The 14,220-nt window shown below is 37.0% G+C and overlaps 2 protein-coding genes across 2 annotated transcripts in view; both read left to right on the top strand.

Annotated features, from left to right (window-relative positions):
- The window catches only part of LOC132544974 (pre-mRNA-processing-splicing factor 8), a 28,254-nt gene extending 20,064 nt beyond the window's left edge, over positions 1–8,190 (top strand). The window contains exons 30-40 of the mRNA XM_060208636.1: positions 194–354; positions 1,071–1,262; positions 1,547–1,784; positions 1,992–2,120; positions 2,740–2,928; positions 3,181–3,279; positions 4,051–4,244; positions 4,654–5,035; positions 5,602–5,742; positions 6,065–6,407; positions 6,814–8,190. Of these exons, the coding sequence (XP_060064619.1) occupies positions 194–354; positions 1,071–1,262; positions 1,547–1,784; positions 1,992–2,120; positions 2,740–2,928; positions 3,181–3,279; positions 4,051–4,244; positions 4,654–5,035; positions 5,602–5,742; positions 6,065–6,407; positions 6,814–6,968 (2,223 nt within the window). The 3' untranslated portion in view covers positions 6,969–8,190. The remainder of the gene's footprint in view (positions 1–193; positions 355–1,070; positions 1,263–1,546; positions 1,785–1,991; positions 2,121–2,739; positions 2,929–3,180; positions 3,280–4,050; positions 4,245–4,653; positions 5,036–5,601; positions 5,743–6,064; positions 6,408–6,813) is intronic.
- A 905-nt stretch (positions 8,191–9,095) lies between these two features.
- LOC132544958 (complement C1q-like protein 2) lies at positions 9,096–13,953 on the top strand. Its single transcript, XM_060208622.1, has 4 exons — positions 9,096–9,163; positions 10,061–10,389; positions 12,439–12,686; positions 13,789–13,953. The coding sequence occupies exons 1-4, from the start codon at positions 9,096–9,098 to the stop codon at positions 13,951–13,953; spliced, it is 810 nt and encodes a 269-aa protein (XP_060064605.1).
- The last annotated feature ends 267 nt before the right edge of the window (positions 13,954–14,220 follow it).

The raw sequence follows: 14,220 nt of genomic DNA, 5'->3' as shown, positions 1-14,220 counted from the left end.
GTTTTAGCACAATGCTTTCAGGCTATTTGTGCTAACATAAGATTACCCCTAAGTTGTTTACAATATTCTCCCTTGTCAATGAAATGTCAACCTTGATTTATTGGAATAATAGTGTTATCCTATCTTTATCATCTTGCCATTTTTTGGCATCTAGACCTGTGTGTAAATGTTTGAGTGTACTCTCTGTCCACAGGTGTTTGACCAGGAACTGGACGCCCTGGAGATAGAGACGGTACAAAAAGAAACCATACATCCTCGAAAGTCCTACAAGATGAACAGTTCGTGTGCTGACATTCTTCTGTTTGCTGCATACAAGTGGAACATGTCCAAACCATCACTCCTGGCTGATTCCAAGTATGTTCTCATCACTTCCCTGTTGAGTTTAGAAACCTATCAATTGGCATGTAGTATGATAAAACAGAAAAGAATCTTTTTCTCGAGTATAATAATCCACTGCACTAGATGAGTAATACAGATTTTATCTGTGATTTCTTTGAATGGTTAAAATGCTTACAGATAAAACTTTCTTACTTTTATAAAAATTTGGAAACAAATACTAAACAGATTCTATACATGTCGCTCAACAGAACAGAAAACACAACGTACAGGTAGCTTTGGATGACCACCTGGTCACCATCTTTAGCCCTCACTGGCCACAGCGAGGGGCTTATTGCAAAATCTGGATGTGATTTAGCTACATGACTCGGGAGCCCAAAGTTATGTAATTGAATCAAGCTGGCAGTAGGTGGTAACATCCACTGTCCTCATTTTGTGTGGGTCTGGTGGCAGTGGTGTATATAGCCTCTTTAACCCCTCTCTGGAACCAGCGTGTGAAATACAATACATATGTATAAACAGAAAGTAATTCTGTCAAGATCAAAGCTTTGTTCCATATCGGAGGAGACCACAATACTTGGAGACAACCCACATGTTGGGCATCCAGTTATGACCTGTGAACTATTTGAGATTAAATTTGTACAATCTGTCAATTAAACAGATTATTTTGTTACAAATCTTTCCCGACAACATAAAAACTTTTATAAATTGTGATGTTACTCTTTCTGTTGTAGAGATGTGATGGATAACACAACTACCCAGAAGTATTGGCTGGACATACAGCTCCGTTGGGGTGACTACGACTCCCACGATATAGAGCGCTACGCCCGCGCTAAGTTCCTTGACTACACCACAGACAACATGAGTATCTATCCGTCGCCGACAGGTCTTCTGATTGGCATTGACTTAGCCTACAATCTACACAGGTATTGCCCTGGTTAATGTAGTTTGGAGTAAGCTAATGATATCAGAGCCAGTCCTGATTAAATTTATGTCATATCTTGAAAACCTCTCAACATATACCTTTATGCATGAGAACAAAGTGGTTCATGTCTTAAGAACATATTGAGTTATATATTCAATACAAAATGATAGGTGTACTTATTCCTTTTTTAACAAATGTTCAGAGGCTGTGTATTTACTGAAATGGTGTTTATAATCTTGAAATTTAAAATTGGAATCTTTTATGTATTGACTGTTTACTTTACAGTGCATATGGTAATTGGTTCCCTGGCTGTAAGCCCCTTATCCAGTCAGCCATGGCAAAGATAATGAAGGCAAACCCTGCGCTGTATGTACTTCGGGAGCGCATCAGGAAGGGGCTGCAACTCTACTCATCCGAGCCCACTGAGCCCTACCTGTCCTCACAGAACTATGGAGAGCTTTTCTCTAACCAGATCATTTGGTTTGTGGATGACACCAATGTCTACAGGGTCACCATTCACAAGGTAGGTCAGAGGTCACTAAAGGTTGCAATGCACAAAGAAGACAAAAGTCACCATCCATCAAAGGTCATCTTGTCTGTATAGCTACTGAATAAAGCTTTTTTATGTATTTCATACTAATATAAGGTTTGGGGAAACTTTCTTAATAATCATCCAGATTTAAGCATCATTATATGAATTTTTTAATGAGATGTTTGTGTAATATTTCAGACATTTGAAGGAAACCTTACAACCAAGCCAATCAATGGTGCAATCTTCATCTTCAATCCTCGTACTGGTCAACTTTTCCTCAAGATCATTCACACCTCTGTGTGGGCAGGACAGAAACGTCTTGGACAGGTATGGCATTGCTTATTATTTCCTTATGTAATTTATCACAGGCACTGGAAATTTCTTTGTTTAATCTGAGGCCATTGGAAATTTCTCTGTTCTACCATAGGCCACTGGAAATTTCTTTGTCCTATCTCAAGGCATTTCAAATTCCTTTTTCCTGTCTCAAGACACTGGTATTTTGTAGTGTCTGAATTTCTTTCTTTGAAAGTTTCAAAATTGGGGTCAGTCTGTTTGAAAGTAATCTAGCAAAAAAAAATCATTTGAAAAAGATCATTTCCTGGAAAAATTCTCTGCTTGAATCAGACCTTTTCTTGCCTATTTGAAACCGAAGTTAAGCTATATTTAGAATGACACAAACATTACTGCTCCATTTTTATCCAAAAAATAAGCAGTAAAGATTCTTGTTAAGAAGTTGGATAAGAGCAAGAGGAAAATGTTTCCTGATTTAAGGAGTAACTGAAACAATTTTCATATGGATTATTTTCTGGCAGAAACTGATAATAGAAAAGAAAAGAATTTAATTGCGTTTTGATCTCTTCGACAAATGATCTAGCTTTGCTTGCATGAATAATCCAGGAAAATCTCCCATGTACACAATCATATACATGTGTTATTGACTGAACAGTTGGCCAAATGGAAGACTGCTGAGGAAGTGGCTGCCTTGATTCGTTCCCTTCCTGTGGAAGAACAGCCTAAACAGATCATTGTCACAAGGAAAGGCATGCTTGACCCCCTTGAGGTGCATCTCCTTGACTTCCCAAACATTGTTATTAAGGGCAGTGAACTCCAACTTCCCTTCCAGGCCTGCCTCAAGGTTTGTGGACCATATTGACTTTTCATGCTATGGAACTTTTGATAATCATGAACTAATTAAATAATTGCACCTCTTACATTTAACTTCCTTTGATATATGGCAAATCCAGAAAAATAAAATTGTATGAAATTTACCTATTTCTCAAAATTTATTGTATTCTAATGGCTCATTAATTTACTGTATGTGATACCTGGTTTGTGTTGACATGTATGAGATATGTACTAGGTAAATATGGAAGGGTGTGTGTTGTAGGTGGAGAAGTTTGGTGACCTGATCCTGAAGGCTACAGAACCACAGATGGTATTGTTCAACCTGTACGATGACTGGCTGAAGACCATATCATCCTACACGGTATGTTAACTAACATTGACAAGCTACTACAAACAGTTTGAGTCTGATTTATTTTCACTGTATCACTATGTAAAATAGGTATTATACTCATTAAAATTGAAGACAACAACTATGCTCTTTCATTTTGAACAAAGAGCCTTGGTTTGAAATAGATGCTTTAATCAAATTTCAGTGTCATTGATGGTTATATTTATGTTATAGTGAAACTAATTTCCATTACATAGTTGATGCAACATACCTATAATGTTGCCATTATATTGTCAATACCACGTTATATAGACAATTGTAATTAATTACGTCATGGCTGAGCGGTAATTCTAACCTTAGCTATACAAATATTTTTACCTTTCTGTTGACGGCTAGCCTAGCTAGCCAAAACAGGTAAATGAAAATAAAACCACAGAATCCAGATGTTGATGCGCAATCCTCTATGTCATTTGTATTTACCTTCCTTAATTGAGTTCTATTGAATACTGTTTGGTATCCATCTTTGATTCCTTCATGGTCTAATAGACGACTGAAGACAGCTAGGCCATTGGCTTTCTCCTACTCTATTGGGAGTTTTAATTTCCATTATGTTTTTATTGTCTGTCATGGTTAAAGAACATATAGAAAACAGAGGAACAATTTTCACTATTATAGAATAAAATCCTGCAATTTGAACAGTGATGAATGTTCTTTTTGTTATTGAACCTACCAGGTGATAATTATAAAAGTAGGGCCCTAGTTTCATCGACATCAAATATACAAACTTTGTTATTTTGGTTCCAGGCATTCTCTCGTCTGATCTTGATCCTGCGGGCATTGCATGTCAATAATGACCGGACAAAGATTGTGCTGAAGCCTGACAAGACAACGATCACAGAACAACATCACATCTGGCCGACTCTGTCAGATGAGGAATGGATGAAGATTGAAATGCAGCTTAAGGAACTCATCCTGGCCGACTATGGCAAGAAAAACAAGTAGGTGTCTTGCATTTGGTATCTTATGAAATACCTCATAATGAAGAGGGAGAATTTAATGTTGAATTCTAGAAAAAGAATATTATTTAGTCTTAACACACAATCCAATGTTCTCTTACTGTGTAGTATAACCTATGGTAAGGGAAGTTAAGTTTTCTTTTTGTTTTTATCATCTTATTTTTGTTCTATCATTAATTTTCATGGGGATTTATTTTCATTGATTTAGTGGGCACTGTTAATCCATTAAACCTTACTCCAACTGATAAAAGTAGTATTTATTGAGCTTTATTTAATAAATAAAGTATCCTCCAACAGTAAATGTTCATAAAACCACAAAAAGTAAGTCCCATGAAAATATATGGTTTACCAGTAATAGTTTTAATAATTGATTTTATTTTCATTTTTTCAGTGTAAATGTTGCCTCACTTACACAGTCAGAAATCCGTGACATCATTCTTGGTATGGAGATCTCTGCTCCATCAGCCCAGCGTCAACAAATTGCTGAAATTGAGAAACAGACCAAGGAACAATCACAGCTCACTGCAACGACCACGCGAACTGTCAACAAGCACGGAGACGAAATCATCACATCAACAACCAGTAACTATGAGACGTCTACATTTGCCTCCAAAACAGAGTGGCGAGTTCGTGCCATTTCTGCAACCAACTTACATCTACGTACAAACCACATCTACGTTTCATCTGATGACATTAAAGAAACTGGTTACACATACATCCTACCAAAGAACGTGTTGAAGAAATTCATCATTATTTCTGATCTCAGAGCTCAGGTAATCCCTTCACAAATTCAGATAAATTGAAAGACAAATTTGTCTATCTTGTTTAAAAGTGGTGCTGTTGAGGCCAGATGAGAAAAGTTAGACAACATCAGTTGTTGTCTCCTCCTTTTCAGCATCATATGTCATATTCTAAATATTTCCAACTTTCCAAAAATTACAAAAAATAAAAATCTTCACAAAGACTTCACAGGATGCTTCTGAAGTACTTGTGAGATGTCTTCTACAACGTATCTTGTTTTGTGGACATAATTAATATGAGTTCATTCACCATGAAAAACATTCCACCCTAAAGACTCCAGCATTTATTACTTCTGTCTGTGTTCAGTTTCCTGCCTATTAATTCTATGCAAATTATCAGTTAAATTCTGTTGGGTGGTACTCTAAACAAAACCTTGAGTTCTAGAGCAGATAGAGATGTTATACTGGAATAGCCATTGGCCTTATATTTAAAAAGAGCTGTAATTGTTATTTTCAGCACATACGCAAGATCTTCCCATAAAAATAAATGTACAGAAACCAGAACTATAATTAACCTAGTTGAAAATGAATTATTTTAGATTGCTGGCTACTTGTATGGAGTTAGTCCCCCTGACAACCCTCAAGTGAAGGAAATACGATGTATTGTACTTCCCCCGCAGTGGGGAACCCACCAGACCGTCCATCTGCCTAACATCCTACCAGAGTCGGAATACCTCAAGGCAAGTCATTACTAATAGCTGCTGTGGCCTTATTTGACCATACATCAATGAAGTCACTATCATTGGGTGTAAAAGTGATATTGACTACAAAGCTTTTGTGTTTTGTTGAATTCCAGTAGTTTTACCAAAAGTTTGATTAAAAGGGTTTTTAATGTTTTTTATCAAATGTTTGCATTGTGATTGTGCAAAGTTTTGGTCTCAACACTCTTGCTCTCTTAAGACAAATTACGTTTTACATACCTCTATTTATATACATACCTAAAAAATCTTAAGGACATTTTCTTTAATACCTTTTAAAAAAGTATCACCTGTTGTGTTGCAGGAAATGGAACCCTTGGGTTGGATCCACACCCAGCCTAACGAGCTGCCACAGCTGTCGCCACAGGACATCACCACACACGCCAAGGTGATGGCAGACAACCCCGCCTGGGACGGAGAAAAGACTGTCATCATCACATGCAGCTTCACGCCCGGCTCCTGCTCCCTGACGGCCTATAAACTGACACCCACAGGATGTGAATGGGGCCGTCAGAACACTGACACAGGCAATAATCCCAAGGGTTATCTCCCCTCGCATTACGAACGAGTACAGATGCTGTTGTCTGATAGATTCCTGGGATTCTTTATGACTCCATCACAAAGCTCATGGAACTACAACTTCATGGGTAAGATAATAATTGGCTCAGATTATATTTATGGAGTTGCTACTTTAATGCACCTGAACATTTTATGTGTAATGTCCAAATCAGGATCATTGTTATATCTTGAGAATCTCTCAGCAAATTTTGTTCATATTTACCACATAGTATTGCATCAAGTCATTGGTCGAGGTTAATGATGAGAGGTCACATTTGACAGACATCAAAGCAAATTTCATCGATATGATATGTATGGGATTGGATGGGGACGTATATATCAGAAAATTTCTTGTTTCTTTTGACAAGGAGTTGCCGTCACAGCATCAAATCTTCAATAGATTTATTATTTATCCACACTGTTTGATGTAGTGTATATGTACTGATTTATATTTGTGTCATCAACTTCTCTTTAACGCTTGTGTTTCATTCTTAGGTGTGCGTCATGACCCCAACATGAAGTATGAACTACAGCTGTCCAATCCTAAGGAGTTTTACCATGAAGTACATCGTCCCTCCCATTTCCTCAACTTTGCCTCCATGGAAGAAGGAGAGCTGGGAAGCTCTGACAGAGAGGATCTCTTCATGTGAGGCTCCCCCTGGGGTGGAGAATTCATGTGGAAACTTATTTGTGAAGACTGCAAGAACGATAATTACAACAAAACTCTTTTACACAAATAGAAACAAATCTAGGTTTAGAGCAGAAATAAAAATTTTGAGTAGGAAAGAAATTTTGCTAGAGGTGAATTTAATCATTGCTTCATAACATTGACAGCAGTAAGGATTTCTGTGTTCTTCACCGTCAAACTTCAGTAATTTATGGACTTATTAGTGTGTATGTATACATCATTGTATATATTTCACTGCACCTATAAAACATGTTGTGAGTAAATAAAATTTAATTCTCAAGATCTGAATTTAATTCCTGTGTATAGTACCCTGAGAAGCACTGAATAATTTGTGAAGACAAAGACAGTCGCCCAGAAATGTTTTGATCCCTTTGGATACAGTGTTTGACACCATCACTCAGCAAAACATAAAATCATCTTATGGGTAGATGGTTTGTAGTGATATATGTGATAGCTACGTCTGTATTAGAAGGAATTATGTGTGAAAAAGAATCATATCTCTGTGTAGATAAAGTTCTTTGGTTGATGATGGAAGTCAGTGCTAGTATGATTACTTTTGCATGTTCCTCTTGTTTTTGTGATGAGAATTGAAATCTGCAAAATTTGTAAATATTTTATATAAGTGTTCACTAAAGATAGAATTCTGATCATAATATTCATTGAAAAATCATGCTTCAATCCATTTGCTGGACATTTTCATTTTAAGTGATGTAGGAAACTTACAATCCAGGACTGAATGCTTCGTTGTCAGGGAAAGGGTTGTATGGACTTGTTTTTTCTTTAGTGTGTGATGGCACATTTAATGGGAAAGCTAAACACAATTTCTGTATCTTCCATAACTTCAATATTACTACTCTATCTAGCCATTCCTGTCGTTCATGTATTGTTTCACCAAATCTTTTTTCTTTGAAAATGGTTTCCAAAATCATTTTCCCTGTCAATGCTACTAAGTTGCTTTGATTTGATAGTACGATTTGAAATCTATTAAAGGATAAAGAAATTCAAACAAGAATTTTTGATAAGATTTTATCAGTAAAATTGTCATTTTAAGGTATAATGTTCATTAATACATTACAGCTTTTGTTCATAGGATTGTAAATATGTCTCACAATGTCATATCATTTATTCATAGCATTGTAAATATCTGTATCTTTGTCTGGTTCATTAAAAGTGAGTCACATTGTACATAACGCTTGTTGTATCTATCTTTACCACTTGTACTAAATTTTCAGAAGATATACCAACATTTGATGGTGTGAAAGTATACCAACAATAACTGGACATATTAAAATATATAAAGGCTATTGAAAGCGTACCGACACAATATTGACATGTGAAATGATACTGACGATAGATAGACATTAGTTTTCGTCCTTCATGTCCAAATAAAAGCCAAGGTCATCATACGAACAGGCAAAGGTTTGGAGGAAAAACCACTAACCTGCGGCCAGTACCTTGGCTACCCGACCAGTGTGTCCCCTTAGACACGTGACCTACCAACAGGAGATAGACATATCAAAATATACAGGCTTCGGGCTGTTATAGAGAATTCGGTTCCTATTTCTGTAGGAGCGAGGTTTGTTTTGTTTACTTTTACAGAGACTCCATGGAGGTAAAAAGAAAAAGTTCCACAAGTGTAATAGAGCTCGTGAAATGGAAACGAACAAAAGATTTTGTTTATTGCATAACTTTTGCAAACATTCATAAAAGTAGAACGTTATTAGACCGATTCAATATCTAAATTATTTTCACTCTATATACCTTAATTCATTATTACTCTTAAAGCATATGACGTCAAAAAAAGATGACGTAACAATGAAACAATGGTAACTTAAAGTCAATCATATTGACTTAAGTCATATTTACAAATATGAACAAGAGTATTGTGTAACTTTTATTTGAAACTTCTTAAATTTGCACAAAAAAATCATTTGTGATTGCTGACCAAACATCTGACTGTAAAGACCTATTAATGATTAATAATAGCCGGAAAAGTATTATGAATAATTATCAAAAGATTCAAACAATTCTGAATATTTTACCAGACTGTTCAATTCAATTTCTCAACATTCCCCAAAATTCCAGCTCAATGGCACCTGGAACTGTGGAAGAAATGTTTTTTCGAGATAGCGGTCATATTGAATTTCAGACCGAAAAGTACGCACGCTCGGTCAGGACCATCTCATGGTGGCGTTAGGCAAGTTTGATCCGAATCCCACCGATAGAACTTCAGAAATTAGAAGTTTCGACTTTTCGGCTGAAAAATAAACTTTTTTGGCTTCTTTACCTCAATATTCATATCAGTTTTTAGCTCAGTTGCACCAGTGGAATTGGAAAGACGGTCATAGGGGCAAACTCTGAAATATTACAAGCAAGTTCGAGCTGAATCTCATTGATGGAACTTGAAAAAGTTGTTCAAGATACATGTATTTTCGAGGATGCCGAAAAGTAACAACACTCTGTCGCTTTTCACACCCCTTTCAATTTTGAGCTCACTGGCACCAGTTGAATTAAAGAAGTTTAAAACTCGTTTTCGGACAACCCCGAAAAATAATCATACTTTGCCAGGACCATATCCTGAACCTTCGATCCAATCAGCTGCTCAGACATTTTGACCAATAGCCGTCCAGACCTTTAGACCGACCAGCAGTCCTGAAATTTGGAACAACGAGCCGTCCAGACCTTTAGACCGACCAGCAGTCCTGAAATTTGGAACAACGAGCCGTCCAGACCTTTAGACCGACCAGCAGTCCTGAAATTTGGAACAACGAGCTTTCCTTACCTTTTGACCAACTAGCCTTCCCCACCTATAGACCAGTCCGCTGTCTAGACTTACACTAGCTTGTAATCAGAACATTGAATTATGACATGTGTGATCACGGAATAATGCGTCTTGCTCCTGTGTTTCCGTACAAGATAAGGGTCGCACACTTAATACAGTACATGCTGAGATAGTAACACTATCTATGTACAGTTGTATAAGTATACGAGTCGAACCAGTCTGTGGACAGTTATGATTTTCTTTGCTTTTCTATCTCTTTTTGTGATTTCCAGTTCAGACGGAGTTTTCCAGGGAAAATCGGATACATCTGAAACTATATCTGACCTTTCCCGGAGACTGGAAAATTTGGAAAATGTACGTGAAAAAGATTATTTGGAAGCTCGAAGTCGGGAGACAGAACTTCTGTCTCGTATCCAAGAAACCGAGGACTTATATGAAAGACGGATACGCAAATTGAAGCAGTTGTCTTTTGGACAGTCTAAAGAGATTTCTTCGTTGAAGAACCAACTAGAAAGTATTGTTCGGAATATTGCTATGCCCACGGAAAAGAGCTCTGGAAACACTAGTTACTCTCTCGTGGACAGATTTTCAAGATCAGACGGTAACATACTGTATAGTATAGTAATATTTGCGAGGGATTAAATTTCGTACGTATTTATTCGCGGTCATTATAGTGTACTCGAAATTTAATACTCAATAAATATACAGTAGAATATAATCTCCCTCGGTAGAATCACTCTAGTGACTGCGAAATTTAAGAAGGCGACCTGGTACCGACTGGGTCAACCGCGAAATGAGCCCCGTGAAGTTAAACATTCGTGCAATTATATACATATGAAGTCCTAACTTTTGTTTTGTCACAGCATGGTACAGTACTTAGATATCGTTGGAAAAATAAGAATCTTATACTAGCCAGACTTTCCTCTGGCTCCCACACAACTCTTATTTTGTCGAACGAAAGTCTCGTGTGGAGGCTTTCCATCAAAATATCTGACGCCTTGTGTAAGGGACAGGACAAACTCGAGCTGATGTATATGTAAAATGTACATTTCTTTTAAACACTAAAATTCTGTTCTTCTCGCACGTCCTTACGACTGTTTGTAGTCCATCCAGCGTCAATTTTCCCTTTAAACAACTTCTTTTCAATAACCGAGAGGTCAAGGGTCATATTTGGTTTGTCGATTCCTTTAATGAAACCGAGTGAAAGGATCTTGAACTATATTCATGTTTGCAGGGGTCAAATTTGTTCAAATCACAAAACGACTTCTTCTATGTAATGAGATAGCATAGACACATGCTATTTAGATGGAAGGTTCTCTTTAATGAAGCCCGACAAAGTTTGTGAAAATAAATGACCCAAAACCATATTCAAGGCTACATGGGTCAATTTAGTTAAAACATTCATCTTATACTGATTAACCAATCTGCATAAAGCCATGATATTTGACGTATAGATTTCTGGGATAAAACTGGACTAAGTCCGGTAAAAGAAATTACCTTGGCCCATATTCAAGGTCACAAGGAGTCAAATTTGTTCCTTTGATGAAGCAAAGGGTCCAGAGACATGATGTTTGGCTGATGAATTCCAGGGATGACACATGAAGCTCGACAAAAGTTTGCAAACAAGAATGTTAGTTCTAGGCACATATTCAAGGTCATATGAGTCGCATCCGTTCAAACGATTTTTGTTCATTAACCAGGACTTTGAATGTCAAGTGTAAATACGTTTATGAATATCACTGAATATCCCATAAGGTATGCTGCCCCGATGGGCCGCTCGTTTAATCAAAAATGCTATGTACGTACCACAACAATATCATGTTTTCAATAGACAGACATTTAACCTGCTTGTTTGACCTACTCGAAGCGAAATTTAGTGACCTTACCCGGAATGAAGCTTATTAACCTTACTCGGGATACATTTTATTAACTTCACTCGGAATAGAGTTTAATGACCTTACACCGAATGAAATTTATTAACCTTACTCCGAATGAAGTTTATTAACTTCACTCGGAATGAAATTTATCAACCTCACTCGGAATGAAATTTATTAACCTGACTCGGAATGAATTTTATCAACCTTACTCCGAATCAAGTTTATTAACCTCACTCGGAATGAAATTTATTAACCTTACTCGGAATGAAGTTTATTAACCTCACTCGGAATGTAATTTATTAACCTCACTCGGAATGAAATTTATTAACCTGACTCCGAATCAAGTTTAGTATCCTTATACGGAATGAAATTTATTAACCTCACTCGGAATGAAATTTATTAACCTCACTCGGAATGAAATTTATTAACCTTACTCGGAATGAAGTTTATTAACCTCACTCGCTATTAACCTTACTCCGAATCAAGTTTATCAACCTTACTCGGAATGAAATTTATTAACCTTACTCCGAATCAAGTTTAGTATCCTTATACGGAATGAAGTTTATTAACCTTACTTGGATTAAGGTTTAATGGCCTTACTCGGAATGAAGTCGAATGGCCGTACTCAACATAAAATTTAATCCTCTTATTCGAAGTAAAGTTTAATGACTTTACTCGAGATGAAATTTAATGGCCTACCATGCACTGATGTTTAGTAGATGATATGCTTGACTTCAGATATATGTGTATTAAAGACATTTTGACCATTCCAGCACATTTCCCGCCAGTAGCGTTCTATGCCTACAGCTCCACCACTCTCCGCCACCTGGCGAGAAGAATGCTTCCATTTGACACAGTCATCACAAACATCGGGAACGGCTACAATAAATATACGGGGGCTTTCACCTGCTCAGTCCCAGGCATATATTTCTTCACGTGGACAGCCTATGTGGGCGGTGGAGTAGGTCATCACGTCGACACCGAACTCCACAGAAACGGACACCCAGTGGCGTTCGCAAAGGTAGTCTCCTTACACCATCCTTAATTAAACAACTTCGTATTGAGGACTAAATAGCTGAAGGTCATGGTATAATATTCATCATTAATGATGCCGAAATGAAGGACAAGATTTTTTAAGGTCATGAAGGTCAGCTTATTTTAAATGTTTGAACATTTTTTCAATAACTTTTAAGTCAAGAACGACGATGTATTTAAGCTGTACATTGTTTTGGTCGAAGCAATGACCTTGACCATTTCTAAAGTTAAACGGAACTATTGTGTTAGAAACTTTTTTTATGAATACACAAGATGTCAGTGATCCTTGGTTAATAAGATGGTTGGGTGAAGGGCAACCCCTTCTGTTCAAAAGGACAAAAACATTGGTAAAGATCTGTAGTGTGTTAGGTCGAGTTAGAAGTGTTTACTGTCCAAAGCGAACCTTGGGTTCAGCGACTATCCGGGTCAAGCAACATCGAGTTAAACACAGGGAATAGAAGATACAAATCACAAAGATTTGGATATCTAACACGTGCCATGCTGAAGTGAAGAAGTGTTTTATATTAATGTTTGACCTTGACCTTTTATCAAGGTCACGACATTGATACGTATGGATATAGGTAAATAGCTGCTTTTTCGATAGTGGTGTATAACTAGGATACCCAGGGCCATGATATTGGAAAAGTTTGTGTATAAGACAAAGGTATACCCGTTTTCTTGTCTCACGGAATCGAGATCCCTCAAACCTCAACATGAAGGGGTTGACAGATTCTGTACTTGACCCACATTCAAGGTAATGTCTTCGTTTAGCTCTGTCAAAATTATTGGAAAATTTCGAAAAATTATTGAATTTTGAGGTTATTGTGTCTTCTCATCCGGTTTTGGACATCTTTTTTTTTTTAGACAAAATTAGATTTTCCTAAGTCGCATTTTTAGGTTTCACCAATGCAATTTAGGCCCTGAGCGTCACTGACGAGTCCTAGAAGGACGAAACACCTGTATGATGCAGTTAAATCTATAACTTGGCTCTAATGTATATATATCTAAATTTGTATCGAAAGGTTTTATTCACACCTGTTAAAGACATTTTTTTCTGGAAATCTACTTTTAAATTTCTTCTGTCACAGGGGGGGTCCACTACTTACCTGGCCATGACTGGGTCCGCTTCGGCCATACTCGAGCTTGCGGTCGGAGACGCTGTCTGGGTACAGGTGTCTGAAGTCACCGGTGACCACACTGTATTGTATGGAGAGAAAACCAACTTTTCTGGATTTTTGATTCAGTACTTATAAAGCTTATAAATATGTAATTGTTGTAGTTCGTTTCTATTTCTTACATGTATATTCTTTATTGAATCTTACGAGTAGTAAAGAATGCTATTGTATCACAGAGCCTATTATTTTTTAATTTTCCATAGATCTTTTTTATCGATTCCACGACAAGTGTCAAATAAATAATGTCCAGATCACTCTTGTTTTCCTGCAATGAAATAGTGTGGAATCCAGTTGAAAGTTATTGTTTGTCAAGAAGCATTAAGTTTATTCCGTTAAAAGACACGC

This window comes from Ylistrum balloti, unplaced genomic scaffold, assembly GCF_031769215.1.
Source record: "Ylistrum balloti isolate Yb309-2 unplaced genomic scaffold, AGI_CSIRO_Ybal_v1 Utg369816, whole genome shotgun sequence".
Lineage (NCBI taxonomy): Eukaryota > Metazoa > Mollusca > Bivalvia > Pectinida > Pectinidae > Ylistrum > Ylistrum balloti.
Note: the sequence above shows the minus strand (reverse complement) of the source record. Positions and strands in the feature narration are given on the sequence as shown.